The sequence below is a fragment of the Penicillium riverlandense genome (genome assembly GCF_028828495.1).
Source record: "Penicillium riverlandense strain IBT 135883 chromosome Unknown utg000003l_segment0_segment0, whole genome shotgun sequence".
Taxonomy (NCBI): Eukaryota; Fungi; Ascomycota; class Eurotiomycetes; order Eurotiales; family Aspergillaceae; genus Penicillium; species Penicillium riverlandense.
The window spans coordinates 4,446,456-4,472,684 of NW_026643196.1; the positions used below are offsets into that span (position 1 = coordinate 4,446,456).

Consider the following 26,229-nt stretch of genomic DNA (forward strand, 5'->3'; position numbering starts at 1 on the left):
GTACCTAACTACCCGTAATCGATCTACACTATTACATATTCTTGGTCTTCTGCAGAATTTAAGTTAGGGTTGGCCGCGCAGTGCAGGCCCTGCGCCAAGACGGCGCCTTCCCTGTTTGGGACTGCCAATCACGCAACCTCCACGAGGGATGACGTGCTGCTGACTCAGCTGAGACGGTCGTGGGGACCATGGTTGGTGGCGGAGAGGAGAAATAGGGGGGGGTTGAGACAGTGGGAGGATGGGAATCATTAACGAGAAGCGTGTGAGGTGTGAAGGTGTCAAGTAGGCAAGCACTAGTTGGGGGCTATAAGGTATAGTTGGATTGACATCATTAGGAGTCGTCAAGGATAATGCCGCCCCCTGAAAATCGGGCGGGTTTTAGCTTCATTGGTTCGTTCAATGGATACGGTTACGAGAGGAAGAGGGACTGTCTTGTTGCGTCGGGTTGTAGTCGGACTACTCCGTACGGTCCGCTGGCCTCAGGTTAACTACGGCCGGGACTGAAACTCATAACACTCGCCACCGTCGTGTCTCGCCGACCCTGGAACAGGCGTGAAACGGGGGGCCTCTCTCGCCTCCCCCTGGCCATGGCTGGCCGGCCAAGACTCCGCCCGGTCCACAGTTGACGACGATTGTTGCCGCGCCGGTCGTTATGGCCCGGGGAGCCTTGTTCTTGATAAGGAAGGGCTCGGCACTCATTCACTCCACCCAAACTTTTCTCTTTTCCTGCTCTGCTGTCCTTTTTTCTTCCCTCCCTCGTGTTGTACATTACCATCCCACTTCCTCTCCCCAAAAGCATTTGTCGCTCCCCTATATACCACCATCGCAATGGCCAACACTCCTCACGGTGGTGTCCTTAAGGACCTTCTTGCCCGCGATGCTCCCCGCCAGGACCAGCTCGCCGCCGAGGCCGAGACCCTCCCCGCGGTGGTCTTGACCGAGCGCCAGCTGTGCGATCTCGAGCTGATCATGAACGGTGGCTTCTCGCCGCTGGAGGGTAAGTCAATTGAACGAATCGCCGACTCCAAAAACGACAAAAACTAACTCAGTCGCCAGGCTTCATGAACCAGGCCGACTATGACCGGTATGTGTCGCAACAGGATACGAAGGATGGTGCCATTGGAATGAAGAAGAAGAAACTGACTCCCACAACAGCGTCTGCCAGGACTGCCGCCTCGTCGACGGCAATGTCTTCTCCATGCCCATCACCCTGGACGTCAGCCAGCAGACCATCGACGAGGGCAAGCTCAAGGCTGGCTCTCGCATCACTCTGCGCGACTTCCGTGACGACCGCAACCTGGCCATCCTGACCATTGACGACATCTACCGCCCGGACAAGTAAGTTGAGATTTTTTTTTTTTTAACCCCGTCCGCGGAGTTTTTTTGCGAACCTGTCGATCTTTTACTCTTTTTTTCTTTTGCTTTCAAACCCCTGCGACATGCCATGCGACCTTGTCTCTCCTGAGGCGTATTCGGTGGCGCACTGTTGTTTCTCTCGTATTTGCTGCGGTGTTACTTTTGGTGGGTCTGGCTGACGCGGAATTTTTGCCCCTGATTTTAGGGAGAAGGAAGGTCAGCTCGTCTTCGGCGGTGACCCGGAGCACCCCGCCATCAAGTTCCTGAACGAGTCCGTCTCCGAGTTCTACGTTGGTGGTAAGATTGAGGCTGTCAACAAGCTGAACCACTACGACTATGTCGCTCTGCGCTGTATGTGCCCTCTCCTGGTCCAATTGTTTTCGGCTCCCGCTAATGAACCCCGACAGACACCCCCGCGGAGCTGCGCATCCACTTCGACAAGCTGGGCTGGTCCCGCGTTGTCGCTTTCCAGACCCGTAACCCGATGCACCGCGCTCACCGTGAGCTGACTGTGCGCGCGGCCCGCTCTCGCCAGGCCAACGTCCTGATCCACCCCGTCGTCGGTCTCACCAAGCCCGGTGACATTGACCACTTCACCCGTGTGCGCGCCTACGAGGCCCTGCTGCCCCGCTACCCCAACGGCATGGCCGTCCTGGGTCTGCTCGGTCTGGCCATGCGTATGGGTGGTCCCCGCGAGGCCATCTGGCACGCCATCATCCGCAAGAACCACGGTGCCACCCACTTCATCGTCGGTCGTGACCACGCCGGTCCCGGTTCGAACTCCGCGGGCAAGGACTTCTACGGTCCCTACGACGCCCAGCACGCCGTCGAGAAGTACAAGGACGAGCTGGGCATCGAGGTCGTCGAGTTCCAGATGGTCACCTACCTGCCCGACACCGACGAGTACCGCCCCGTCGACCAGGTTCCCCAGGGCGTCAAGACCCTCAACATCTCTGGCACCGAGCTCCGCCGCCGCCTGCGCTCCGGCGCCCACATCCCCGAGTGGTTCTCCTACCCGGAGGTGGTCAAGATCCTGCGCGAATCCAACCCCCCGCGCGCCACCCAGGGCTTCACGATCTTCCTGACGGGCTACATGAACTCGGGCAAGGACGCCATCGCCCGCGCTCTGCAGGTGACTCTGAACCAGCAAGGCGGCCGCTCCGTCTCGCTGCTGCTGGGTGATACCGTGCGCCACGAGCTGTCGTCCGAGCTGGGCTTCACCCGCGAGGACCGCCACACCAACATCCAGCGCATTGCCTTCGTGGCCTCTGAGCTGACCCGCTCCGGCGCCGCCGTGATCGCCGCCCCGATCGCCCCCTACGAGCACTCGCGGAAGTACGCTCGCGATGCCGTCGAGAAGGCCGGCACCTTCTTCCTCGTCCACGTCGCCACCCCGCTCGAGTACTGCGAGCGCACCGACAAGCGCGGCATCTACGCCAGCGCCCGCCGCGGCGAGATCAAGGGCTTCACCGGTGTCGATGACCCCTACGAGACCCCCCAGAAGGTCGAGCTCACCGTCGACCCCTCCACCCAGTCCGTGCGCAGCATCGTTCACGAGATCATCCTCATGCTCGAGAGCGCCGGCTACTTTGAGCGCATTGCTCAGTAGATGTGGAATATTCGGTTACTTTGTTTGAATTGGGGCCATCTTCGGATCGAGATGGATGTGTACTAGGATGTGTTTTTTTTAATCTGCGGCTTTTTTGGATTCCCCTGAATTAGATCCTTGGCAATAGACTTGTTGGCCATTGACTGGTTTGCAATTGTAGATTGTATACTTTGAACGTAGTTGTCTTGTAGTCAAAGCACGGTCTCCTTGTCTCACTGCGCTGGACCAAGTCGGGATGGTGGCCCGTTCAGAGCGACCATCGATGCAAAGTGTTGGAACGGATCGTAGTGGCCTTTGCTATCGAAGATTTCATTGAGTAGGTTGTCGTACACACCTAGGAGTTGCATGAAGCGCGAGTTTCGTACCCCGTATCTATCGCGGTCTTGATCACGTGAGGCACGATCTCCATCCAAATTCAACATCACCGTTTCGGTCAACCGTCTCAACGACATCGCACACCCACCATGCTACCCCCAAGGAGCGCCATCGGTCGAATACCGCATCGCATTCGGCCGGTGCATCCCCCCGGATCCCCGGTCCACATATTCACCTGCGCCCATTCACAAATCGCACCCGTCTTCTTCTCCTCTCCCCCGTGCCAGGCCGTCCTCAACTTCCCTTCCTCTCGCCGCTAGCACCGACACGCCCTCTCCCCCCTCTATCCATCCACCTACGCCAGCACTTTGCCCGACTCATCTCCACCGAAAGCCGCAACCACTACAAACGCCGACTGGCGCGCGGCCTCAAGATCGGCCTCAGCTTCTATGCCATCCTGGTGCTGTTCCAAGTGATCAAGGTTGGCATGTACCAGGAAGAAATCGAGCACAAGTGGCCTACGCCTCCAGAATGGACCTGGAAATCGCGCTGGTGTTTGCGCTCTGCACAGGCATTCCAGCACCCCGAACAAATCGGCAAGCTGATGACCAATTGGCCCATGGTTACCGGGTTCTTGCGCGAGCTGCTGGAGCGATTGGAGAATGTGGAGGGCGAAGGCAAGGGCATTGTTGAACAGGATGAGGGCGGGTTCCTTGTCGAGGGCCTCGGTCGCACTGGGTTTGATATCTCGGCCAAAAGTGAGCCCTGGCGGAGAGGGTACTTTCAGGCTCTTCTGGGCGCAGCAAAGGCTGCGGAGAACCTGGAGGGTTGGTTGACGGATCGCAAGCAGAAAATCTCTGCGCCGGCCGAGTATGTGGTCGGGCCGTCGAACCCGCGCCCCAAGCCTATGCCTACTGGGCAGAAGAAGGTGCCGCAGGAAGAGAACTGTGAGGCCGCGTCGCCTTCGCCGGAGACATTTTATATGAAGATCTTGACGACACGGGGATTTAATACGGGACAGAAACTGGAGGCCGCACTGGCTTATGCGGACTGGCTTGATTACAAGGGACTGGGCCGTACTGCAGGAGACATGTACGCCTGGGCCTTGGATATCGCTGTCGAGGGACTACCTGGTGATGCCAGCAAGGTAGTAGATCTCAAGACGGGAGTACTCAAAAACACTGGCTCTGACTTGCCATCTGAAAACATACTACGTGTGTCCACGGCTCTCGCTGTCCACAATGCTCGCCAGGGCGATCTCCCAACTGCTTTATCCCTCTTCACATCCGTCCTGAAGGCCCGTCGGAGTCTTCCTCTCTCGCCAGAATCTACGCGGTCGCCTGTCCTCGCCCCTCTCTCTAACAGATCAAACGACATCTTTGCCTCATTCTTCCACTCCATCAAAAACATGCTCGTCCCCGTGGACTATCCAGCCGCCCCTCCATCTGGCGATGACCCTCCCCTCCGCACATCCGCCTCTGCCTGTGAAGAAGCAGGATTGATGACCTACATTGGCGAGATCCTCTACGCCTCCTCATCACAGGACACCGGTCTCGCCTGGACTCGCGACGCAGTGGATCTGGCCGAGTCAACAATCCTAACCCTACGCAGCTCCGAGACTGACCGCGACCCTCGCGCTCGCTGCGCGCAATGTCTCAAGGTCGGTCTCGAAAACTGGAAGACTATGGTGTCAACACTGGTTGCTCGCGCCAAGAAAGATGAACAAGAAAGCATCGCCAAGGCCCAGGGTGCATGGTTCGGCGGCGAGAAGAGCGTGCAGACCAAGTCTCTTGAGCGAAGGAGGTGGGAGGCCGAGAAGACCCTCCTAGAAGACCGGATAAAACGGCTGTTTCCTCTGCTTGAAGGCGAGTCGGATCTCGATGCCTTTGCCCCGAATAGCTCGCTATTTGTGTAATTCCCTCACGAGGCTGGCAAAGTCGGGCAATAGATCTCAGTTGGGTCCAGGCTCCGTATCGGGTGTTAGCGGCACCCTGTGTACATATACTCTCGCCCCGGCCGTTCGATCCACCGGGGCGCGCTGCAGATTGTTATGATAACTTTGTACTGTACAATAACGATGCAGATCTCCAACAATAACTTGTAAATCCCTAGTGCTTACTTGTGTTGATTTGATTCCTTCATCTCAACTGCGACATAATTCCTGGGCAGACCACAGCTGCGAAACACTGCGTTCTTTTGCTGAAAAACGGCCGTGTCCTGTCTTACTCCTCATGCCTTGGGTAGTTAGAGGTAGTGCTTGCTTAGACGTAGGAACACGAGCGCATTAATAATGCTGTGTAGACACGTTAACCCCGCTCTCTCGTCATAATATAGGCTTGTCCGTACTTCCACATCTCGGCATCCATTATCTATATATATTTTCAAGTCTACTGGATATGTACACCTAGTTAATTACAAAGTCAACGGCGAGAAACAAACAAATATGCCCGCCCACAAACTCTACTATATTTCCGGCGAGTGTTCCCAAGCAGTGCACATAGTGCTCCGCGAATGCGGAGCTGAATACAGCCTGTCCGCCGAAAAAGTAGGAACAAACGACTTCTCCCCCGAGCTGCTCGCCCTGAACCCGAAAAAGAAGGTTCCGGTACTGGTTATCGACAAGACCACCGTGCTAACCGAAGTCCCCGCGATAATGACCTACCTCTCGCAACTCGCGCCCGAGAAAAACCTGCTCGGCTCAACGCCCATGGAAACCGTCCGCGCGTACGAATGGATGAACTGGCTCTCGGGCACGCTGCACGCGCAGGGCTGGAGGCTCTTTTGCTTCCCGGAGCGGTTTCTCGAAGATGAATCCCTGGGCACTGCGAGGGAGGCGTTGAAGGGGAAGGGGCGGGATATTATCAAGGATTGTTATGCTACCATTGAGTCCAGACTGAAGGATGGCCAGATCCACGCAGTGGGCGACGCATTCACGGCTGTGGATGCTTATCTGTTTGTTTTCTTTCGGTGGGGGTCCAGAGCGGAGATTGATATGGAGGCTTTGTATCCGAGATATGCCGCTTTGGCGGGGAGGGTGTGGGCGAGGGACGCTGTTAAGGAGGTTCTTGCTGCAGAGGGATTTTAGGAGGGTCAATACGTAGATCTACTGGTTAATGTTTGGAAGGAAGGGGCGTTGTTTAGCAAGTAAAAGCTTGGCAATGGCCTCTAGCGTAGCTTGACTTGAAGTACCCAGTGAGAATGACTTTACCTACAAATAGCTAACGGCTTTTAGGATTGCCAATGGATAACCCTTACTAAGTAGATATGGTTTTGAAGTGAGTTTCTCCCAAGGAGGGCCTGGTGAGTAACTGCCTCTATTGTAGTGGCAGAAATACCTAGCGAGATGACTTTGACTAAAAATAGCAGTGGGCTTTGGGATTTGTCAATGGGGTTCACTGGCTGGGGTTTGGAAGGAAGAGTGTTGCGCAAGTGGCTGCTGAGCATTTATCTCTGTCGCGGCTTGGGTACCCTTGATACTAGAAATAACGAGTGAGATGATTTCATTCTTCTACAAGTGACTGACGCGTTATCTCCTGAGGATAAGTGGCTGCATACTGGCCTTGGCCACAATTCCACCAGGCACAACGACCTATATCCATGGCCACCCAGAATAATTAACGAGTTCGACAAATTGGATTGGCCCCGTAGTTAATTTACCAACGACTAGAAATGCCAACTTAACTAGCGCTGACATTAGTCAGAAGTAGATGATCGCGATGACGTCGATCTCGCTTCTGGGCCCTTGAATCTCTCCGTCAAATTCCAAATTTTCATGGTCAGCGTGGGGGCCAGGTACATCAGGATTTGGAACAACGCGCCATACTAAGTAGGGTAATTTGGTTGGGACTAAAGGTGCTTCCCCAGATAAGGAGCGGCCCGGATTTGCTTCTCAGTAGTGAAACAGCCTCGATTATCACCGATGCATTGAGCATACGCATCGATTGGCTATCGGTGAAACTCTGTCCAACAGCTTGTTTAGAGACCCTGGGGGCGGATTGCATAATGAACACTATACCGTGTGGTCAGGTCCATTGATTTTGTTAGCGCGGTACTTCCATCCCTACCACAGTATGGAGCGCGTCCATCACTTTCCTCTTTCATGGTATGTACCCAATACCGTGCGGAGTTATGTGCATAGCACATTATCAGCAACTGGTTCGACTTCGTCAGACCCAGATCTTCAACCAACGCCAATCCCCCTACTACGGAGTCACCGTACCCCTAATCCCCATGACTTGCTTATTACTCCGGCCTTGGATTGCCACGCGTAAGCCTCTTTCTCACTGGTTGAGTAATATGCGCCTAGAACACCAGAGGAACAATTGTGATCTTCACAAACTCACGCGAGAAGGATCAACTCTAGTGATAAAAGATCCACACTAGGAATGACCAGGATGACGGTTTCGCGACGAATCACACTTTGTCATCTAAAGAGTCCCACTCATTAGTGCCGTGCGAAACAGGGATAGCTAACTAAGATCGGATGTACATAACGGGTAATTCCTTAATTCCTACAACTGAGGCGTTAATTCCTGACGGTCGATCTGCGATTGGACGGGATTACTTGACGCAGGGCAAACGGCACAAGGCACCAACCATCAAGCACCAAAATATCTCAGTATACTGTTAAAATGGGGCTGGGCGTAACCCGCCACATACTGCCACTACGACAGAAACGCAAGGTCATGAGAAATTGAATTGGGTAACTAGTTCTCATAACTAGCTACGTGTAGCGACGTAATAAGCTAATATTTCGAAATGTAAGAGAAATGGTCTAACCCTCCGTTCCAAGTTCAACGATTGAAGAAGCGCACGACGGTGTTCTGTTAGCTCCCTGATCATCAGATGGGGTAGGTCGGTTCAAGCCGTCAACGTGGTACAGGGGTGCGTGCTTCCAGAAATAGTAAAGGGAGCAAAGACGCTAATATGAGCCTCAGGATGCACTTGCAGGGATTAGCGAATCGTAACGGGGTTTGGCCGCGGTCAGTGCTGGGCCAGGAACCAAGTGGACCTGGTTGGCCAAGGGAAAACTGGCGCCACACTAGCCAGGCATGGTATGATCTGCCGCAAGTCTGGTACCGGTGAGCTGGGTGAGTTGTTAGGCGAGCGGGCTCTCAGTGGGACTGATTGATTTTGCGTTCTAGGGTTGTCGAGAACAGGAGAAGACAGGAACAGACAGCGAGAGGTATCAGAGAATTAGGATAGGTTGTGTCTGTATACCTGCGACGTAAAGGAATCCGGATGCATCGGGCAGATTCTTAGTGTTCAAGCTTAAAATAGAGTGGGGGCTGTTGGCCAAACAAGCGATCTGCGGGCGGGACTGCCAAGTGCATTAAGGATTTGTTATATCCTCTGTGGCTGGGAAAGGGTCGTTGCTGCAATCTCGGTCTCCGTCGTCTGCAGAACATGAACGCTAAGTCTATGTAGAGCTCCAGCCCGACGTTTAACGCTAGATGCTGAGTATATGATCCAGTTTGTGGGGGCGGAATGCTCAAGAGATTCCATTTCTGGCTGGCCAACAAAGGAATAACGTATGTGTTCGGGGGAAAATTGAGTGGAACCCTTCTGGCCGTGCGGTTCATCCATCCGGGTTTGGTACTTGGTGTAATTGTGCGTAGACACTGTGTATAGATGCTAGAACTCGAACAAAACAAAGCATTATTTGGCAATTATAATGACGAGTACCTACAAGCCCAGTGGGCTATTTTTGGATTCAATGAGTTTGATACTTGTTGGCTTGATTTCCTTATCATCATTAGAGTGCTCGCTTGTTTCTAACGATGCAAGTGACATTCTTGCAATGACCTAAATTAAGCCACACTGGTGTTTCACGATCCCTGCCAACCCTATGTGCCTGGTCCTGACCCACCGATCCCGGCAGCACGGTTCATCGTCGAGAATAACACCCCAGAGAGTAAGAAAAGGGCCCCTCACGTCCACTTTCTCGTGGCTAGCCCTGATCCTTCCAACACGCCATTCTCCAAGTCCACCACGTGGATGGCCTCCTTGAGAGAAGAGACGGCGTGCGCTAGGCATGCGCTCCTTCGGAAATTCTGGACGATCTCTCTGTTTCCAATTAAACTAAAGACCCTCCGACGCTGTTGGTTTGGTCGATCATAACCTTTGAAGGTTGCTCCAACACGCTACCTGACCCCCTGTCAGGCTTCAATAAAACTCGCGAGTTTGCTATGTATAGTCTCCTGGAGGGTCTTTATAAGAGTCTATCTGTGCCCCCTTTGTTGTTCTTTTTTCTCATCAGACTTCCTTCAGCGTTTCTTCAAGCCTCTTCCAACATTCAACTTTTCAACATGTTTACTAGCAATCCCTCTTCCTACACTTCAACTTCACCTTTGCCCTCTCTATACCCTGCTATTAAGGGTACTCCCGCCATCATGAACAACACCGACCAGTACCACATCACTTCTGGCGCAGACATGTCTCCGCCCATCACCTACACCCCCACCACCCATCGCCTTAGCAAAGCCAAGAAGGGGAAGCGCGTGCACGTGTGCGAGTACACCGGATGTAAAAAGGTATGTTTATCGCTTAACTCAAAAACAAACACCCAATTTAACTTCGCGCTAGGTCTTCACTCGGGCTGAGCACCGCCGGCGGCACGAGATGCGCCACTACACCAAGAAGTCCTATCCGTGTACCTTCCAGGACTGCAAGCGGACCTTTCATCGATCCGACTACCTGACTCGCCACCTGGAGAAGCAGTAAGTAATTCAAACCTCTTAACTCACATATCCCTAAACTAACAACCCATCTACAGTAACCAAGTTCCCTCGCGCGCTTCATCCACCAGATCCAACTCGTCCCGAGTCCGACCGACTTCGCAACCGCGCTCCACCTCCACCGATGCCCCCGTGGAATCCATCATCCAAACCGACGCGGCCCCAACATCCTACCCCAACATCTGGACCAGCATGGAAGCCTCTCTCCCACCAACCGCCGCATGGTTCAATCAGATCCCAGACTCTGTCGAAAGTGGCCACTTCTACTCCACCACCCCTGAGCTGAGCAACTCTCCTATCCCAACAATCGAATTCGCCAGCCCCGCCGCCTCTCCCTCATCCTTCCTCTACGAGCAGCCCCAGATCTTGGACCCGTATCTCCACGGGCCTGCCTCGGACGTGGGTTCAGGAGTTGACTCGCCTGTCCCCTGGGAGAAGATGGACCACTACATGCTCCCGTTCCACTATGGGCCTGTTCCGACGCAGGACATGGCCTACCCTCCTCCTTGTCAGTACACGTCGTGGCCTAGCCCCGACAGCTTTGCTCCTCTGCATGAGTTTTCGGCTTCCCCCATGGGCTATAACCAGCCCGCTATATGCTGATTAATTGACCTGTTTGACTGTTTTACGTGTTTTATGTGTTTCATCGCGTTTATGTGATACCTCAAGGACCATTGGAGTTGCCCTATTCTTTCCCTCTCATGTTCAGGAACATTTGAGATTTGTTTCTGGTGTTATCTGAAAAATTCTGGCGCGTGTATGCAAGGGACGGCGACATCGGGTTATAGCGATCACGATTATGTATTATGAATAATTTAATTTGTGAAACTATAATGACTTTCAACTACCATATAAAATATAAACATTAGAGAAGTAGTACAGCTGTCGTCGACATAATGTTCGAGGGGCTCAAATAAACTTTGCAGCCTTGTGTGACGTGCGTTTGTTAATTCAGCCTTATTGTTAGCCTTGCGCAAGATGAAAAAGATATGCTTAAGCTGCAGATCAATTGACAACCCAAAAAATACACGGCACTCCTTCTTTTCAACTACCACACCGGTACTATGTCAAATAAGATGTTTGGTAAATGTACATGCACACTCCGCTCCTCAACCACCTGTACACTTTCCACATATGAGCCAATCTCCTTACACATGAACCATACCAGCTAAAAAAGCGGCCAGAACGATACCAAGCAGAGGAGAGAAGTAAGCTGCGGCCGAAGTGGACGTAGCACTTGAGGAAGAGGCGGAAGCACTAGCGCTAGCAGCAGCAGCAGAGCTAGACACCTTCGCTGACGCGAGAGCTGAAGACCTGGCCGTGGAGTTGGACGACGATGACGAGGCAATCAAGTTGGTGGAGGTAGTGCCATTCGACGTCTTGATGCTGGTGTACGAGCCCGTCTTGTCGGTGTACTTGTACGACTGCGCTGGGTTGTAGTTGATGATGTTGACAGACTCAACGTACATGGTGAACGGTCCGTTGGTATAGTCCGTCTCTCCACCAGCCCACTCGATGGTGCCCTTGGCGTTATTTGGGTCGCCGCCGGCCCAGATGCCGATCTTGATGCGCATCGGCGTCTGCGGGAAGTTTGTGCCGTCCACTGCGGCGGCGTAGTCCAGCGTGCGCACCACCTTGCCGTCTAGGAGCCACTCGATCTTGCTCGACGTCCAGTCCACGGCGTACGTGTGGAAGGTTTCCTCGGGGCTGGAGACGCTAACAGTTGTGTCGCGGTCGTAGCTGGTCGTGTTGCCTTTGCCGAAGTAGTCGGTCTCGATCGAGCTGTCATAGGTACTAATTTGTTCCTGCAATTGGTGTAAGCTCGGAATGTAGTATAGTATACGAACGAACATACCCAATCGATCTCGTCAAGGTCATCAGACTCCATCACCGCCGTGCTGATGATGCCCGTACCATTGGCCGCTCTCATCTTAATCTCCACATAGCCGAAGAAGATATAGAAATCGCTCTCGATGGTTGGGGCATCACCCTCCTCAGCGATGGTGAACTTGGCTCCGAGAGAGGTGCTCTCCACGGTGCCGCCGGTGGTATTCCAGTGGTTGAAGGCAGATGAACCGGTGGTAAAATCAGTGTTGAGTCGGTACTGATCCAGACCGGTGTCGGCTGGGCAGGTTTCTAGGAACTGTTAGGGTAACATGCTGCATTGGACAGGAGCCCAAAACATACTCTTTAGCGGGTTGCAGCTGGTATAAGTTTGGGCAGCACCAAGCTGGGCTGACGCCGCGAGAACCGCAGCCCACTGAAGATAAGACTTAATAGCCATGACGCAGTTAATAAGAATATGAGAATAACAGAGCGAAAAGTCTTAAAATGAGGGTAATCCGCAATTTAAAGAGATGAGATATGTACAGCGAACAGACGGGGTTGGATGGGGAAATCCGCTGATTATAGAGTAGTCAAAGAAATCTCGGTTACCAACCGACAATGAACAAAGTGTACCATATTTCTTTATTTAGATGGCACATGTTTGGGAATCATCTCGGGAACGAAAAGAGTGCGTGCGGATCATAGAGATTATTGGCTGCGGACGGTGGGGACATCGATGATAGCGGTTGCAAATTCAGTCAATGGCCAATGAGAAGCCACTAGATGCTCCAGGGGAAAAAAGGCTTGGGTGGTTGATGACGGTAGAGCTTGCGTGTTTGCCCCAGTTGTTTTGAAGTTTACGTGTGCAAAGTCGCCCCATCCGGCAGCCGGGGCCGAGCCCTATCAAAGGGGAACGCTGTTTTCAAGCTGCAAAAAGAGTTCTGTTCAAAAAAAAAAGTCAATAGTAAAAACAATTCATTTGTATCCTGATCATGATTATGTTGTTTTAATATATGTTGAAACCCAAAAAAATTTAAACAGTTTCCGATGCGGGGAATTGAACCCCGGGCTACCGTGTGAGAGACGGTGATGTTACCACTACACCACATCGGATAGTTATTAAATTGCGTTGCTAGCGCGGTCCTTGACCACTTAGTTTTAGCCCCCCTTTGTCGTCTCGAGCTTTCCTGTGCGTGGTTCTATAAAGTCCCCTCCCTCGCCCCTTCAACTACCCTCTGTTTTTCGCGCCCGCTTCTCCTGGCTCTTTATCTTCGTCCATGCTCTGCTGCTAAGGCGTTTTTGCTATTGATCCGGATTACCGAGCTCCGCCACCCCCTATTGTCCCTGGCGCGACTCTAGCTCCGCAATCCCTCGAGTGCAATTTGCGCTGCTTTCGCTCGCCTGGATCCCTTCTCTATCAGCTCTCACTATTACGATCGAGAGAGGCACTTTCTTTCTTTTGGTTCGCTACGCCGACCTGCAGATCCATCGGCTCATGTTAGTCAGTCGGTCAATTGTCGAACTTTCGCGCATCTATACGAGTTTATCCTACAACCTTTCAAAACGGACTGCTTTGCGCAGCATGGCTCTAAATGTACTTTGCGGATGAAAAGGCCGAGCGAGAGCCTTGTCAGCCATGGTAGAGCACATATGCTTTTTGGAACCGACGAAGACCGGCATCTAGCAAGTATCTATTTTCTATACTTTGCGGCTGAAGTCGCAATGGTCTACTTCTGATCTCTAGTAGAGCTGCACCCTGAATATATGCATTCTGCCCCTAAGCATATTGCACGGCGGTATATCCAATGGACTCAGGAAAGTAACCGAATTGCTCAAAAATTACCACGACCTCGCTCCAATTCATCGACACAGCCAGTGACAAAGGACTAACCCCGTGATAATTTTTCGCATGAGGATCAGCCCCATAAGCCAACAACAATCGTACCATATCCACATAGCCCTTCTCAACAGCGACATAAAGAGGATGTCTGTCTCTGATATTCGAATACCTGCCGACCTTGGCCCCATTGTCCAACAAAAGTTGTGCGGTAGCCGCGTGCCCGTTCTTCACAGCATATCCCAGCGCAGTATAACCAGAACTATCTGTTAGATCCACTTCAGCACCGAGAGCCAGCAGTATCTGGACGATATCCTCGTATCCTGCTTCTGCAGCTTTAGAGAGCGGCTTTTTATCGCCGCGATTAACTGATGCTCCTTTCTCAAGTAAAAGCTGGACTAGTCCCCTATGCCCGATTGCAGCAGCTCTTCCTAGTGCAGTGAATCGCCCGGCAGATAATTGATTAATATCTGCGCCCCAGTCTAGGAGTAGGCGAACGATATCCTCGTAGCCGTAAGATGTTGCCATTTCTAGTGGTGTGGATCCGTTCTCATGCATGACTTTGACGTTCGCGCCTTTCTCGAGGCATTTTCTGACTTGCGGTAGACTGCCCCATGAGATGTGATAGAAAAAATCGTGCTGGCCGTGGCGGAGTTGGTAGAATAGTTTGCGCATGTCACTGGGCTTCTTGTGTGTAGGCGCGTGCTGCGATTGCGTCGTTGGTTCTTGTGCCTCGGTAGTGGCTGCCATTCGTGCTGGGAAGTTGTCGTGTGGCAGGGCTTGTTTCATTGAATAGGGGTCTTGGGACTCGGTTCTGACTAGTATAGGAAGGTCCCTATTGGGCAATACTTGTTTGTCTGAATCTTCTACACCAACTTCTGGAGCCACTGATATGGGTATGTTTGTAGATGGTGCAACTTCTTTGTCGGAATGACCGTCGTCAGAGACTCTTGGAGGTACTAAGGAGGTTTCTTGTTTGACAGAAGGAGGCTTTGGGCCAGGAGTGCTAGGTGGGTTTCCCTGCTGGGGGAAAGCACTTCTCAACTTGGCCACAATGAATTTGCGGTCTTCTTTGATTAGCGCAGGATTGATGCCTACAACTGTCACCAATTCCTGTTGTAGCTTCCGCCATTCAGGGCTGTCGTCTATGGGGGCAACCCCGCTCAGGGCGTCCAAAACAACCTTTGAATCTCGCATACCCATTTGTATCTCATCGATGAACGCTTGCAATTTGCGATCGACAGTTTCTTGCGAGAACCTACGCTAGAATTAGTAATTAGACTTTGGAAAGCAGTCATATGCCTACTTCATCAAATCAGTGTTCAAAGATGTAAGATCAGCCATACAAGCCGATAATCTGTCTCTCAAGTCCGAAATTTGACTCTGAAGCCCTACGCCTTCAGGGCTCTCCTTGAATCGTTGTAAGTCCAGCAAGACCTGATGACAGTCGTCTAACGTCTTGCTGAATCTCGCACCCTGGGCACTATCCTTGGGAATATACGGGACATGTGGCTCAGTTGTACTCAGCACTGAAAGAAACAGCCCAATCTCATTCTGAACCTGATTAAGCAGCCCTGATGACCTCGCTGCGGCGATATAGAGCGACTCGGCCAATGGATGGACGGCGACGACTTGCTCAGCAGGTGTGGCACCCTTATGTTGCGATGTGGTCGCCATGGTGGGTTGGATGTGGGCGTGTATGAAAATAGATTCCGAACCCCGTGAAGCTTTTTGTTTTAAATGTCAATTACCGCCCCAGCCGTTGATTAGTAACTTATCTCAGACTCTGCCAATTATAATGGGGGCCGAAACAGGGGTTACAGGGACTACTGTAAGTAGAAGTGCAAGCACGCATGCTTAGGCCTCTGTACAGCCTCTTGAGTGACCCCACATGGGCTGTGCTCAGATCCCTACGGGCGGGCAGGGAGCACCACCGACCTGCCCATGGGCTCTCAGATTGTGCAAACTGTGACTTCATATTTTATACATAGATTGCTTTTATACAAACAATCACATATGCGGCATCAGTGTGGACCAAGATGACTCGAAGTGGCTGTATCCCACACTGGGTTAGTAGAGCAATGGAGATAACCTCTTGAAAACAACCGCCAAGGTCATAGTTGGGCTCTTTCGCACAGTGCCAAGGCTGATGGCTGAGGCTGAAGTTAACATTGTACCACTCAAACATACATCTCCAGAGGTGGGATTCTTCGCCATTAGACCTGGTGCCACAGCCTACCACTGGCGCAGTCATCATATGCAACACTAAAGCGCGACTGGCTCAAACAGAACTCCGCACAGTCATTCCGCAGGTCCGCTTGGATGGCATCTTCATTAGCGTCTTCTGTCAGGCAGCGGAACGATTTCACTAAGGTCGCTACCTGACTCTATCCCAGAATCCAGGTCTGAGGTGTCACGCGACTGTAGAAGCTACCAGTTGAAGAAAGACCAAGATTTCTTAAAGAAACACCACGTACTATCCGTTGCCTTTTCATCGTCACCCCGAGTTACATCACATTGAATTCGTATTGTATGCTTGGAGAACAAAAAGGTTATCTGAACGACATACTTTCTTACTACCAACTGGACTCTTTAAAAAGCAGCTTGCGCCAGGAAATAAACTATTTGCCTATGGACACACACTGTTTAAAGAAGCAAATGAAAATGACATTAGAATTGGAATTGAGATTTCTGATCATTACACTCACACCAAAGAGATGATGCCGATTTACAACATGCTCGCAATTGCAGCAGGCAGGCCTTCCATGTTCTCCAAAAACACGCCAAATTCATTCTTCACCTTCAGCATGTCTTCGTCAACATCATCAGTCCAGCGATGAACATAGATTGTCTTCATTCCAACATTCTGGGCTCCGCGCAGGTCATATGCATGCGCTGCGACCAGAACTACTTCCTCCGGCTGAAGCTTGACAAGCTGCAAGGCTTTCTTGTACGCCTCAGGGCTAGGCTTGTACACACCCAGCAACTGACTTGAAAACATCATATTGAAGCTTAATCCCGAAGAGCGAGTGAGATCAAGTTGGAGACGAGTCGTGCCATTCGCGTGAACGAAAACCTCAAGACCAAGATCTTCCTGGATACTCTGGATTGCCTTTCGGACCTCTGGCCAAGCTGGCTGGGCATGCCACGCTGCAATTAATTGTTGCGTGACGTCAGAGTCAAAATGAGGTCCTAGGTCTGGAAATTGTTCGAGAACAAGGCTTAGGACACGGGAAAGCGTTTGGTCGATGTCTTCAGGCTCAAGATTTTGTCGGAACCGCTTGTTAATCTCGATGAAGTATAGTCTGCGCCATTCAAGGGCTAATTTAGAAGCATCTTCCTTGGCGATCGTGGGAGGGCATGATGCTACCACGCTACTGTGCCAGTCGAGGCAGGTGCCCATGAAGTCGAAGAAGACTGCTTTGATTTTGCGTTGTGCTGTAGCCATAGTAGTTGACGGTAGAATCGATACGTTCGACAGAGCAATGCGTGAGATGACAAAAACCGATCAGGGCGAGTCTAAGACTATCTGAGAGATTATTTATAAGAGATCTTGGGATCAAAACTCTGGCACGAAGTTAGGTTCGACGATTTGATTACAAATGTAACGGCAAATGACGAAGGCGCAGCATTTGCGCTCGAGCACTCAGCTGAGGGGAACCATTAACGTTATCTGGAACTCAGAGAACCCTGACTAATCCCGGGCGCAGCTGTCACGTGCCAAAGCCCCGTCCTTCCTACTAAGCCTTGACCCCTTCACAAGCCCCTACGGAATGAACGGGACCCAAAATGGTTTTGTTTATCATTCAAATTATAGTAATGTAACAATTGACAAGTTTTAGTCTCTCTACCCTAAGTGTGAGGATTGCTCGAGAGATCTTCGCTTCAGAAAGTTAGGGCTCGAGGTTCACGTGATCCGTTTGAAATGCTTCTATAAGACAAAGCGAGTAAAAGACTAGTAGAGCAACAATTAAATACAGAAGGGGTCGAATATATGACCGCGCGTGGGCTATAAGAGCTCTGTAAGACGATTCCCGATCTCACACTTCCCATTTTCGTGTCTTCAGGACAAGGGCGAGAAAAGGGGGAGATGTACATTTCGAGACTACAAGAAACTAGATACGCATATAGGAAAAAGTTATGAGTAGAATGCAACGATCTTCTTTACATTCTATTATGCAAAGGTCATTATTATCATGTCTCAACAGTCCCTCTATGGGACCGAGGACGGAATCGAACTCCAGTATATACAGAAAAGAGAACATTTTGCCAACCAGGATGTGGAGTTGGTATGCTTTTTTGCATCATCTTCGCAATGACAGGAACACAGAAATTCAAACATGGACATGACGTTTTACGCCAGCCTGTATGTAGGGGGGAATCGACAATGCCGCTCATAAAACATCAAGCCAAAGAGGTATCACAACAACGCCAGGGTAATGCGAATGGAGAGGGTAGAACCAAGGAAGGGAGATCACTGGGCTGCCGGCGACAGCTGTGTCTGCAATGCCTGCGTCAAAGCCTCCTCCTGGCGCTTGCGCTCCATCTCCATAAGATACATGGCGTACTTGGAGCGGGGGTTGTGGATACCGCACTCGGACTTTGGCTTGCCCTTCCAGCGACCGGAACGCTCGTCCTCGGTCTCAGAGACAGGCTGGGTCGAGTGCCAGTCGCCGACACTCTTGTAGCCACGGTCGAGAAGTTCGTTGTAGGGAACGTTGTGTTCCTTGACGTACTGCTTGACCTGGTCGAAGGACCAATTGGCAAAGGGGTTGACCTTGATCAGGCCGGCCTCGTCGACCTCGATGATGTCAAGGTCACCACGCTTGCCACCCTGGCTGCGGCGGCGACCGGTGAGGACGGCGTGGACATTCAATTCGCGGTAGGCACGCTGGGCGGGCTCCACCTTGGCGACCCAGTCGTACAGTTGGTCGTCAGTCTCCCAAAGACGGGAACCATACTTGGCCTCGAACTCAGCGGTACTCTCGACGTCGGCGGGCTTGTAGACGTGCACGTTGTTGTGGGGATACCTCTTCCGCACACGGTCTACCAGTGCAAGAGTCTCAGCAAAGTGGTACTGAGTGTCGAGGAAGATGAGGTCGACCATCTGTGGCCGGGGAACATCCAGCTTGGAAAGCATGTCCAGAGTGACGAGTCCAGTCAGCCCAAAGGCGGTGGTCTGGAAAAGATGAGGGAGCGAGGTGATGCACCATCGCAGGATATCTGGTGGCTATGAGTCAAAATTTGCGTCAAGCGGGGATGGGGAAAGATCATGATACGAACCTTGGGGCTCGAGGAACTGGAGTTGGCGGTTGAGAAACTGGAGGTGAGGCTTCGTGAAGACAATCTCAGGGATATAGTCTACACTGGAAGAGCCGCTCACGTATCCAGACTCCGTGGCGGCATCTCGAGAGTCGATGATGGCCTCGGAATCCGAGGGGTAACTGACGGGCGTCTTGGCCGGCATCTTCGGACGTGCTCAGTGTGTGGGCGTAGGGTAGAAGAATGCAATGCAAGTATAGATCAGAGACTTGGAGCTGTAAATGGGACCAAGGACACAACTTGGGAGGCACGAGAGAGCTTGAGGATGGAGTCTGAGATGACAATGGTAGGAATATAAGGAAACGCAGGGGCAATCACGACATCATCTCGGATTTTCGTGCCTGGCATCTTCCATCCGATGCCCTCTGGCCCACTGCCGGGCCATTCTGCCGGCGCAGCAATCACGACATTGCGGATGACCGCCTGCTGCATCGAGGAGCTTGCTGAAAAATTCAATCACGCAATACCTGCACTTTGGGTCGCTGTGGGTCCCCGTACCCAGACATCCCCAGCCAAAAGCAGGCTCCAGCGTGACGCTGCTATCATCGCTGAGAAATCAGGCCGAACACGAAAAGAATCGCTTCGAAGGCCCCCAATCTTCCGACAAGGCGCTGGGAACCGGAGCTGACCAATGCATGCTCTCTGGGGACGCTGACCAATCCACCCTGGGGCGTTTCTTGTTTGAGACCCTGGAATGCTGTTAGCCGGTTTCTAGAAGATCGATCGACACGCGGTTTACCTCCACAGAGATCGCATCATGATGATGACAAGCTAAGTTGCGGTTCAGATGCCATGGTGGACCGGGATGAGGTGCCTGTGCCAGCTCTGCTTTGCTCCGATCGGATGATTCGTGTGATGTGATCGCGGGTCATGTGACCGCTTACTCATGCACAAGTATACAACGTTCTTATTGTATGGTAGGGCACGTACTGCCTGGGGATGCGCTATAGAATTGGTTGTTTACGATAGAGTAGACTAGAATTTCCACCATCTTAGAATTCATTGGAACTATCAAGCAGAGCTAGCTACCAGCGACCCTCTTCCCCGGCTGCCAACACGCTACGAGTGCAAGAGACTGGGGCACCGTGGACAAAGATCAGGAGATCAGCACGTGCCGAGGGCGGCTGGAAATATCCGGTCAGCATATATCGTTCTCAAGAAGTAAGATCCAACATACCGGCAGAACACGCACTGCTGGTGTAGTAGCCGTTGACATAGCAGTAGCCGCCGCCTTCAAGCGGAACCTGGTCCCAGGTGCTAAATCACAATTAGTAAAGCTGAAAACCGTTGTAGGGAAAGCCAGATAAACGCACCAGTTGTTTTCGTAGCAACTGCCCGACTCGTAACAGTGAAATGTGTAGGTGTCACCGGTGGTGACATAGCCAACAACCGAGAATTGAGTACCAGGTCCGCTGCGGCAGTTCACCTGGGCAGAATCGCTGTTCACAATTTTGCACGAGACCTTGGAGCGCTTGCTCAGCTCCTCAAGGCCAGTAGCGCGACGCGCAGATTGAGCCCTGGCCACAGGAATAGCCTGGGCAGCCTCAGCAGCAGCCTCAGCGACAGGAGCAGCGAGGGCGACCAGAGGCAGCAGAATTGCGGCAAGAGTGGCTTGGAGCTTCATGGTGAAGGGGTTGGTTTGGATAGTAAACTGTGGAGGAATTGAAGAAGGGGCTTTTGTTTGAAAGATTGCGATGATGAGATATTCTCATGAATGGAAACATGGTCATATTTATACCTCGAGAACTCCTGAAACATCACGGAACATCCGTAACGTCTGAATTACATCTCGTAAAAGAAACCCCGATGAGGACGAGACACTCAGCATTCACAACTGAAGGACATGCAGCTACTGGAGAATGGCGACTGAATAGGTAAAGATAGTCTCGCCTAGAAGCAAGACATTGATATCTGCTTGACGTTGCAAGCGGAGTGACGGCTTAACGGGGAAAAGCGCCTCGTATAGAAGCGGAGCGCAGCACCCTGCATGTAAACATAGATACATGTGGAGATAGTCCTCAGGCAACGGTTACGCTTTGGCGTCAGCTGCCAAGGCAGATTGCTAAAATAATGCTCCTGGCTATGGGCGGGTTGTCATGCAGATGATTACATAGTTATTGTTCCTGGGAGTAATGGAGTAATTTGGCGGTGCCTGGTAATCTTCAAGAATTAAGTGAACACCATGGGGCTCTATTTACTGACCGCAAGGATTCTTGGATAAGGAGTGGTCTGATTATACTATTAGAATATTTGGAAAACAAAGCTCTGCTGTCCAAATTTGAAACGTCTAATTATCAATCTTTTGATTTTGCTTTAGCAGGCATGTATAAATTGTCAAATGCCAGAGGCGCATCAAGGAATGGTTTTGTGGAGTTGAGCATTGGCCTGGATTCAGGGCCCAGGAAGCCGTCGCCGAGACGCTAGTGCACATCGTATTCATGCCAAGTCAAGATAGAGCCACAGAGTTACATTTATGAAGACAAACAGACTTTCGGCACAATTGCGGGCCATATGCTAAACCTATAGGATTGCACAATTCATCGCTTGTCCAAAATCGGATCAATACAACATCCCGATGCGCAGTCGACATGTCTTGGCGGTTTATATCTGTTCACGAGGAATACGAGATGACTGCGTCTTATAGCTACCGCTAGCCAGAATTGTAAACCACCCGCAGTAGTCTCGCTCGCGTAATCCAAAGAGACGGATTAACCGATGAGCAGCTCTTTTCTATGGCGGGGAATCGTCTCCGAGGCTTCCATGCGATCCATCTTGCGGAGGCTGGTTCTTGGCAGCGGGTGGAGGTTCGCCTCTGTGCGGCTTCTGATGATTTTGAAGGGTGTTTTTGCACCAATTGCAAGTGATTGGGCCAAATTGTATCCAGCTGGGGTTAGATGATTCTACAACAGTTTCAACTCGGGTGGATTCCTGTTCCGTAATCCGTGCGAGAAGAGCCTGAGCACTGATCCGAAGGCGATACTGAAAACATAAAGAAATAGACCAAATATCTTCATATAGATTTTATTCCGTAGCAAGAAGCATTAAATCTGCAAATATTAATTTCGTGGAGGTCTTGTCTTTTGTTCCCTCGTGAATCCTCCTGGGGGGAAAAGACAGGGTTGACTATCACTATCATCAATGTATGTAGGGCCTCCTCCGCCGCCTCCATCATAATCAAGAGCGGCTACTTATCGCACCGTCATTCTGGACATCGCTCTGTTCAGGAGTCCGACTAGACCATATTAATATCAGCGATGCACTCCTCCCTGCTTGCAAAGGGTTGGTATACAACATCTTGGCAATCATGTGACCCTTAATGGGAGGCCACGTGCCTGACGTGCCTGGCTGTTTTTTTTGTGGACCATCAGCAAGTGACCGAACGCGTTGAACTACGTTTCTCTCCTGCTGCGGGAGGATCCTCGCTCTTTGAACACCTTGCACATCTTCTACACTCCGCCCAGAACGCAACATGGCTGATTCCAACTCCCCCCGCCAAACGCGGCCATCGCTAGGCCAGATGCGAAGCCCGTCGTTCATTCAGGATCACCAGCAATATAAACCGCCGCACCCTATCAGCCAGAATATTGGCGAGGTCCTGGGCAGCCAGCTGGACGACAGCATGTCGAATCTGGCCCTAAACTCCAACCCGATCAGCCCAGACCCCGAGAAGGTCACCGACAGCGGTATCGTCCACAGCATCTTCAACCACCAGTCAAACCTCCTCCCCAGCGGCACTCCGCGTGTAGTGGCGACCATCTTCTACAAGTCCTCGAGCCCCATCCACCCCCATTTCCACCCGGATGTGTCCCCGAATCTCGTGCCCGGCGACAAACTGCCCTCCCCCGAGGTTCCTCAGGGTTCCGCCCCAACAGTGGACATGGACAAGATCCCGCGCGAGCCGCCAGCCCCGGAACCAGAGCCGTTGGACCACCTGTACGGGCCGTTTGTCTCGCAGATGTGCTTGACCAATTTCCTTCAGATTATCGAAACCCTGCCAACGCCGTACCGGCGCATGAACACTTCGCACCGCTGTCTAGATCGCGACGCGCAGCCTCGTGTGGTTGAGGTCACGTTCTCCCCGCCGCCAAACCCGGAGTATCTCCCGTTTGCGGATCTGCGCAAGCATGAAAGTATTTGGCGGTTTGAGCGCGAGTGGAATGTCGAGGTAGTGTTGCAGATGGAGGGCGTCTTCCGTCGGCATAAGCGGTTGGCTGTGTTCGATATGGACAGCACCCTTATTCAGAACGAGGTTATTGACGAGATTGCCCGCGAGATCGGGGTGGAGAAGGAGGTTTCTGTATGTCGTTTTCTTGGATATGCATCTGACAGAAGCTGACCGTGACCCCAGGAAATTACCGAGCGAGCAATGAATGGCGAGCTGGACTTCGCCGCTTCCTTGAAAGAACGCGTGTCTCTTCTCAAGGGCGTCCCTGCCAACGTCTTCGAGAAGCTGAAGGGCGTTCTCACCATCTCCCCAGGAGCCCGGGAACTCTGCGTCGCTTTGAAAGCTCTTGGATACAAGATCGCAGTGCTGAGCGGCGGCTTCCAGCCTCTGGCCGAGTGGCTCGCTGGAGAACTGGGCATCGATTATGCAGTCGCCAACCACGTAAGGCGCAATAAATATACCGCAAAAGTAACTTTTCCCGCTAACCCACCCCCGATGTAGCTCGAAATCGACGAGACCTCCAAGACCCTCACAGGTAAACTGGTAGACTCATACCCGATCATCGATGCGACCCAGAAGCGCGCCTTGCTGCAGAAGATCGCAGCCGAGAACAACATTCCCATTGCCCAGACCATCGCTGTCGGCGACGGCGCCAATGATCTCCTGATGCTTCACGCTGCCGGCCTCGGTGTCGCCTGGCGCGCCAAGACCAAGGTCCAGCTTGAAGCACCGACTCGCATCAACGGCGAGAGCATGGTCGATCTACTCTACGTGCTTGGTCTGGATCATGAGGATATTGTGGAGTTGACCTCCAAGGCACACTAGACAGACAGTGTTTCCAGAGTGGATTGATTTTTGATAAACGTCCATCTCCTTCATAGGAGCCATTTATGCTTTTTCCCTCGAGCTCACGATCCCACTAGGATTAGAGATCTTTGCTGAAGAAGCCTGGAGTTTCGTGGTTTCATATCCATATAACAGCACCGAGTTGGGAGCAGGGGAGCCCTGGGCATCTGGTAGGGATCTGGTACATATATATGGAGTCAATTGAGAGATACCAGTTTTTGCAGTCATTCTTTTGTTGGAATAAGTAGGTATGACAGCCATGCTGAGGGTTGACGTCTCAGGGGATTGATGCGTAGTTTCCAAAAGGTGGATTGGATGGTAGTACAAAGTAAAGCACTTTCGATGTTGAACGAGAAGAAAGCAGCAACCCCTGCATAAATGAGAAATAAGAATGAAAACCCAGCCCAGGACAATGCAAATTAGCGCCAATATGAAACAGTAAACAAAGCAAGACATGAATATAAGAACTTTGTGGTCTATACAAGTTTTTTTCAAGGCAAAAAGCAAAATCATCGAGTAGCCTCATCGGCCGCAGCAATGGTCTGGTCAACCGTCCGCTCCGTAGTCCCCGACCCGGCACGTCGCTTCTTGAGAACATTCTCGATAAAAGCCTCACCGGCCTTGTAGCTGCTGCGGACCAAAGGTCCAGAGGCACAGTAGAGGAAGCCCATGTCGAGAGCGCGTTGGCGCCAAAGCTCGAAGCGGTCCGGGGTGACATACTCGTGGACAGCCATGTGGCGCTTCGTGGGGCGCATGTACTGGCCGAACGTGACGACATCCACGTTTACGGCGCGGAGCTGGCGAAGCGCGTCCCACAACTGCTCGTCCGTCTCGCCGAGGCCGAGCATGAGCGAGGTCTTAGTGATAAGATCAGGCTTCGCGGCCTTCGCAGCCTCGAGGACGCGGATCGATTGCTGGAATGTAGCGCGACGGTCACGGACGTAGGGCGTGAGAGCCTCGACGGTTTCGACGTTGTGCGCGTACACGTCGAGCCCGGACCGCGCAACCAGCTGCGCCATCTCCACATCGCCCCGGTAGTCGCCCGTCAGACACTCGACCAGGATATTGGGCGCTTTCTGTTTGATTTTTATAACCGTCTCGGCGAAGTGGCGCGCGCCGCCGTCGGCAAGGTCGTCGCGGTCCACGCTCGTAAGCACCACGTACCCGAGTCCCCAGCGCGAGATAGCCTCAGCCGTATTCTCAGGCTCGTGCGGGTCCAGCGGCGGAGGCGCGCGCGAGGTCTTAACGCTGCAGAAGCGGCATCCGCGCGTGCAGGTGTCGCCCATTAACATGATTGTCGCCGTAGCGGCAGACTTGTCGTTGCCACCCCAGCAGTCGGAGATATTGGGGCATCGGGCTTCTTCGCAGACGGTGTGGAGGTTCAATCCGCGCAGATCCTTCTTCAGGCGCTGGTAGTTCTTCGAATCGGGGATCGGGGTCTTCAGCCACGAGGGCAGACGGGTCATTTCCTTCTTGCGCCCGGCTGGCCCGACCAGCGCGGTTTTGAGCGCGTACGCCTCGGATGGGTCGAGCGGTGCATTGTCGGTGCCCCCGGAAACGAAATCGGAGAATGAGGGGCCTGCATTCAGCTTATCTTGGAAGGTTGTTCGAGGTCGCCGGGTGACTCCCGGAGCATCGGAGGTGGTGGCGGAGGAGGGATCGGTCGTTGCGTAGCCTCGACATCCTACCGAGAGAGATGGACGAGAGACGGATGCTCTCACAGATGATGATAGATGCCGCAGACTTCGTGAAGGAGCTGCCATTGTGGTGTGTGAGTGTTTGTGGTGAATGGAGGAAGCGCAGAAATGAATCGGAATAGTTTGCCTGTCCTGATAACGGCAAAGTCACGTGGAGATAAAAAGTTTCCCGGTCGCCCTATCAAAGCGGTTGAACTAACTATAGCTAACAGAGTATGACATTATCTACACATAGATGGAATTACTGCGTATTGGCATAATATCTCAGAATAAATCATTATGATTATGGTTGCTAAGTCCCAGACTAATTGTACAAACACAAGCGCAAGCGCAGAGGCAACCAAGACATTTGGCAGAGTCCAGTCCAATTAAATGAATGAATCACAATGCAAGCGGGTATGAAGAGTGCAGGAATGCAAAGAAAAATGGCTATGAATCAGATATCGAGGAGCCGGACACCAAAAGAAACCCGCTGAGAGAGAAAGGGGAGCATAAACAGAACAGGTGAAAGGGAGAAC

At 52.1% G+C, this 26,229-nt stretch overlaps 11 protein-coding genes across 11 annotated transcripts; 4 read left to right on the forward strand and 7 right to left on the reverse strand.

The window, feature by feature from the left end:
* Positions 1 to 828: 828 nt before the first annotated feature.
* On the forward strand, positions 829 to 5,195 carry N7474_005415 (Sulfate adenylyltransferase; the record flags this gene model as incomplete). The annotated part of the gene is made up of 6 exons (XM_057196830.1): positions 829 to 997; positions 1,057 to 1,084; positions 1,156 to 1,338; positions 1,562 to 1,707; positions 1,764 to 2,961; positions 3,317 to 5,195. The coding sequence occupies 6 exons, from the start codon at positions 829 to 831 to the stop codon at positions 5,193 to 5,195; spliced, it is 3,603 nt and encodes a 1,200-aa protein (XP_057054226.1).
* Positions 5,196 to 5,723: 528 nt separating this feature from the next.
* On the forward strand, positions 5,724 to 6,365 carry N7474_005416 (glutathione S-transferase family protein; the record flags this gene model as incomplete). Its single annotated transcript, XM_057196831.1, has 1 exon — positions 5,724 to 6,365. The coding sequence occupies one exon, from the start codon at positions 5,724 to 5,726 to the stop codon at positions 6,363 to 6,365; it is 642 nt and encodes a 213-aa protein (XP_057054227.1).
* A 3,307-nt stretch (positions 6,366 to 9,672) lies between these two features.
* Positions 9,673 to 10,620, forward strand: N7474_005417 (Zinc finger C2H2; the record flags this gene model as incomplete). The annotated part of the gene is made up of 3 exons (XM_057196832.1): positions 9,673 to 9,813; positions 9,866 to 9,999; positions 10,056 to 10,620. The coding sequence occupies 3 exons, from the start codon at positions 9,673 to 9,675 to the stop codon at positions 10,618 to 10,620; spliced, it is 840 nt and encodes a 279-aa protein (XP_057054228.1).
* A 545-nt stretch (positions 10,621 to 11,165) lies between these two features.
* Positions 11,166 to 12,301, reverse strand: N7474_005418 (glycoside hydrolase family 16 protein; the record flags this gene model as incomplete). The annotated part of the gene is made up of 3 exons (XM_057196833.1): positions 11,166 to 11,799; positions 11,865 to 12,153; positions 12,205 to 12,301. 3 exons carry the CDS (start codon positions 12,299 to 12,301, stop codon positions 11,166 to 11,168), a joined length of 1,020 nt encoding a protein of 339 aa, XP_057054229.1.
* Positions 12,302 to 13,621: 1,320 nt separating this feature from the next.
* On the reverse strand, positions 13,622 to 15,358 carry N7474_005419 (ankyrin repeat domain-containing protein; the record flags this gene model as incomplete). Its single annotated transcript, XM_057196834.1, has 2 exons — positions 13,622 to 14,939; positions 14,988 to 15,358. The coding sequence occupies 2 exons, from the start codon at positions 15,356 to 15,358 to the stop codon at positions 13,622 to 13,624; spliced, it is 1,689 nt and encodes a 562-aa protein (XP_057054230.1).
* Positions 15,359 to 16,409: 1,051 nt separating this feature from the next.
* N7474_005420 (uncharacterized protein) lies at positions 16,410 to 17,129 on the reverse strand (the record flags this gene model as incomplete). The annotated part of the gene is made up of 1 exon (XM_057196835.1): positions 16,410 to 17,129. One exon carries the CDS (start codon positions 17,127 to 17,129, stop codon positions 16,410 to 16,412), a length of 720 nt encoding a protein of 239 aa, XP_057054231.1.
* Positions 17,130 to 18,155: 1,026 nt separating this feature from the next.
* Positions 18,156 to 19,148, reverse strand: met16 (phosphoadenylyl-sulfate reductase (thioredoxin); the record flags this gene model as incomplete). The annotated part of the gene is made up of 2 exons (XM_057196836.1): positions 18,156 to 18,904; positions 18,965 to 19,148. The coding sequence occupies 2 exons, from the start codon at positions 19,146 to 19,148 to the stop codon at positions 18,156 to 18,158; spliced, it is 933 nt and encodes a 310-aa protein (XP_057054232.1).
* Positions 19,149 to 19,204: 56 nt separating this feature from the next.
* Positions 19,205 to 20,627, reverse strand: N7474_005422 (uncharacterized protein; the record flags this gene model as incomplete). Its single annotated transcript, XM_057196837.1, has 7 exons — positions 19,205 to 19,446; positions 19,502 to 19,551; positions 19,633 to 19,692; positions 19,743 to 19,774; positions 19,934 to 19,947; positions 20,181 to 20,260; positions 20,317 to 20,627. The coding sequence occupies 7 exons, from the start codon at positions 20,625 to 20,627 to the stop codon at positions 19,205 to 19,207; spliced, it is 789 nt and encodes a 262-aa protein (XP_057054233.1).
* A 225-nt stretch (positions 20,628 to 20,852) lies between these two features.
* N7474_005423 (uncharacterized protein) lies at positions 20,853 to 21,774 on the reverse strand (the record flags this gene model as incomplete). The annotated part of the gene is made up of 2 exons (XM_057196838.1): positions 20,853 to 20,986; positions 21,717 to 21,774. 2 exons carry the CDS (start codon positions 21,772 to 21,774, stop codon positions 20,853 to 20,855), a joined length of 192 nt encoding a protein of 63 aa, XP_057054234.1.
* A 698-nt stretch (positions 21,775 to 22,472) lies between these two features.
* Positions 22,473 to 23,993, forward strand: N7474_005424 (phosphoserine phosphatase SerB; the record flags this gene model as incomplete). Its single annotated transcript, XM_057196839.1, has 3 exons — positions 22,473 to 23,300; positions 23,352 to 23,609; positions 23,670 to 23,993. 3 exons carry the CDS (start codon positions 22,473 to 22,475, stop codon positions 23,991 to 23,993), a joined length of 1,410 nt encoding a protein of 469 aa, XP_057054235.1.
* A 530-nt stretch (positions 23,994 to 24,523) lies between these two features.
* N7474_005425 (lipoate synthase) lies at positions 24,524 to 25,777 on the reverse strand (the record flags this gene model as incomplete). The annotated part of the gene is made up of 1 exon (XM_057196840.1): positions 24,524 to 25,777. The coding sequence occupies one exon, from the start codon at positions 25,775 to 25,777 to the stop codon at positions 24,524 to 24,526; it is 1,254 nt and encodes a 417-aa protein (XP_057054236.1).
* Between the last annotated feature and the right edge of the window lie 452 nt (positions 25,778 to 26,229).